General features: G+C 44.5%; 1 protein-coding gene across 2 annotated transcripts in view; it reads right to left on the bottom strand.

The window, feature by feature from the left end:
* Positions 1-681: 681 nt before the first annotated feature.
* The window catches only part of Arhgef5 (Rho guanine nucleotide exchange factor 5), a 24,779-nt gene continuing 23,720 nt past the window's right edge, over positions 682-1,740 (bottom strand). For both annotated transcript variants that reach the window (XM_029478687.1, XM_021165422.1), the window contains exon 15: positions 682-1,400. In XM_029478687.1, coding sequence (XP_029334547.1) covers positions 1,243-1,400 — 158 coding nt within the window. In that variant the 3' untranslated portion in view covers positions 682-1,242. The remainder of the gene's footprint in view (positions 1,401-1,740) is intronic.

Below are 1,740 nucleotides of genomic sequence, written 5' to 3'. Positions count from 1 at the left end.
CCTGTAAGTCATATAAAGTACTCAGAAATTGCTGGTTGTTTGTGAGCCTAGAGGCTGCCTGGGGCTGAGAAAAAAGAAAACAAGCCCAGGTATGCCCCGTAGTTAAAACATTCCTGGGAACAGCTTAACCTTAAAGATAAAGAGGACTGTGAAAACATAACAGGGCTATCTGAACTGAGTCAACAACTCACAGAACTCTGACACCCTGCACGTACATGTGATTTTTCTGCTGATGTTTGAATAAGCCAATAGTGTGTCGCTATGCTGAAATCCACACCCCTAAGCCCCGTACCCCATAAAAACCCCTAGCTTCTGAGCCTCGTGGCCCACATCTGTTATCTCCTGTGTGGGATGCATGTCGGTCCAGAGCTCCATCATTAAATGACCTCATGTAATTACATCAAGATGGTCCTTCTTGATATTTTGGGTGCACGCCGAATCGAAAATTGAGTGGGGGTTTCCCCACTAAGTTCTATCATAACTACTCGTGCCTTCTAATTCCTTCTACAAGCTCTGAAGGTACAATAAGCAGAGCCACTGGCCAAGCTCCTAGGTCTTACTAGAGGAAGCTAGTAGCCAATATAATCTGTGCACCAGTTTGGTCTTTCATGACATGCCACATAGGCTGGAGTTCTTAGGAGACTCTCCTTGTAAATCTTGTTCAGTGAGTACTAAGTAACCTGAGAAGAAAACACGTGAAGTGCCAAGTTTATTAGAGTGAGAGAACGCCACCCTCACATCACCACCAAGAAACAAGGACTGCAGGGGCACATGCACTGAGGACAATCTCAGATTGGAAGCTATTCTAGAGGTCACCAGGTTCACCTTCCCAACTGATGTGCCAATCCCCATTAAACACCTCCCTCCATTGAGTGGGCTGAGGTCTATCTGGTAACATATGTCTGTCCACAACCTTACATCCGGCCAGCTCTGAATCTGCACTGTAGTAGCAGATGATGTACAAGTACCATCTGGTAGTGGAAGTACAGCACCAAGGCTCATGCCCCACAGGCCCTTTTTCTATGAAGAAAGGTTCCCAGAATCCAGTGTGCAGTCACTCAATCAATATTCCCTACCAAGCACAAAACGCAAAGAAGTACTGGAGCAAGGGACTGAGCTCATCCTTGGGATTTCAGAAGGCCAGGTTCCTGATCCCTAGAAAACTTCTGCAGCAGGTTTCTAGGACTAGCCATTTCCAGGAATGCTTGTTCATGAGCTCAGAAGACTCTTCATCAAGAACAGTTAGACTTGCTGTTCTACCAGCTGTAGTTTGGCAGTCTTGACTCGATGGGCTTCCTTGAGGTTCTGAGCACGGACCTCTGGGTTTGAAATGAACTCTACCTGCTGGACAGGAAACCAGCCTTGCTCACCATCTGAGAGTCTTACACCCTCCAGCCAGCCTGCAGTACACAGTAAGAGGAAAGAAGAGTTAGAGGTTAAGGGTTCATGCTAACTTCTTGGACCTCCTTGACGAAAATTAATCGACATTCTGAGGCTGAATGGACCAGGATCCTCTGCCATGAAAAGCCCAGCTATGTATATTATGGAAATGGCTGCTCTAGGCCTGTTGATGTTTACAGGCCTTCTTCTTCTTCCCTACTATCAGTTGAATTTTGCCCATCAAAGTATTTATTTATAACTTTTTTTTGGTTTTTATATTTTAATTTTTTTAAATTTTTAATATTTTTTATTATGTATTTTCCTCAATTACATTTCCAATGCTATCCCAAAAGTCCCCCA

Source organism: Mus caroli, chromosome 6 (assembly GCF_900094665.2).
Source record: "Mus caroli chromosome 6, CAROLI_EIJ_v1.1, whole genome shotgun sequence".
Taxonomy (NCBI): domain Eukaryota; kingdom Metazoa; phylum Chordata; class Mammalia; order Rodentia; family Muridae; genus Mus; species Mus caroli.
The sequence above is the reverse complement of the archived record's forward strand: the minus strand, read 5'-3'. Positions and strand labels throughout refer to the sequence as shown.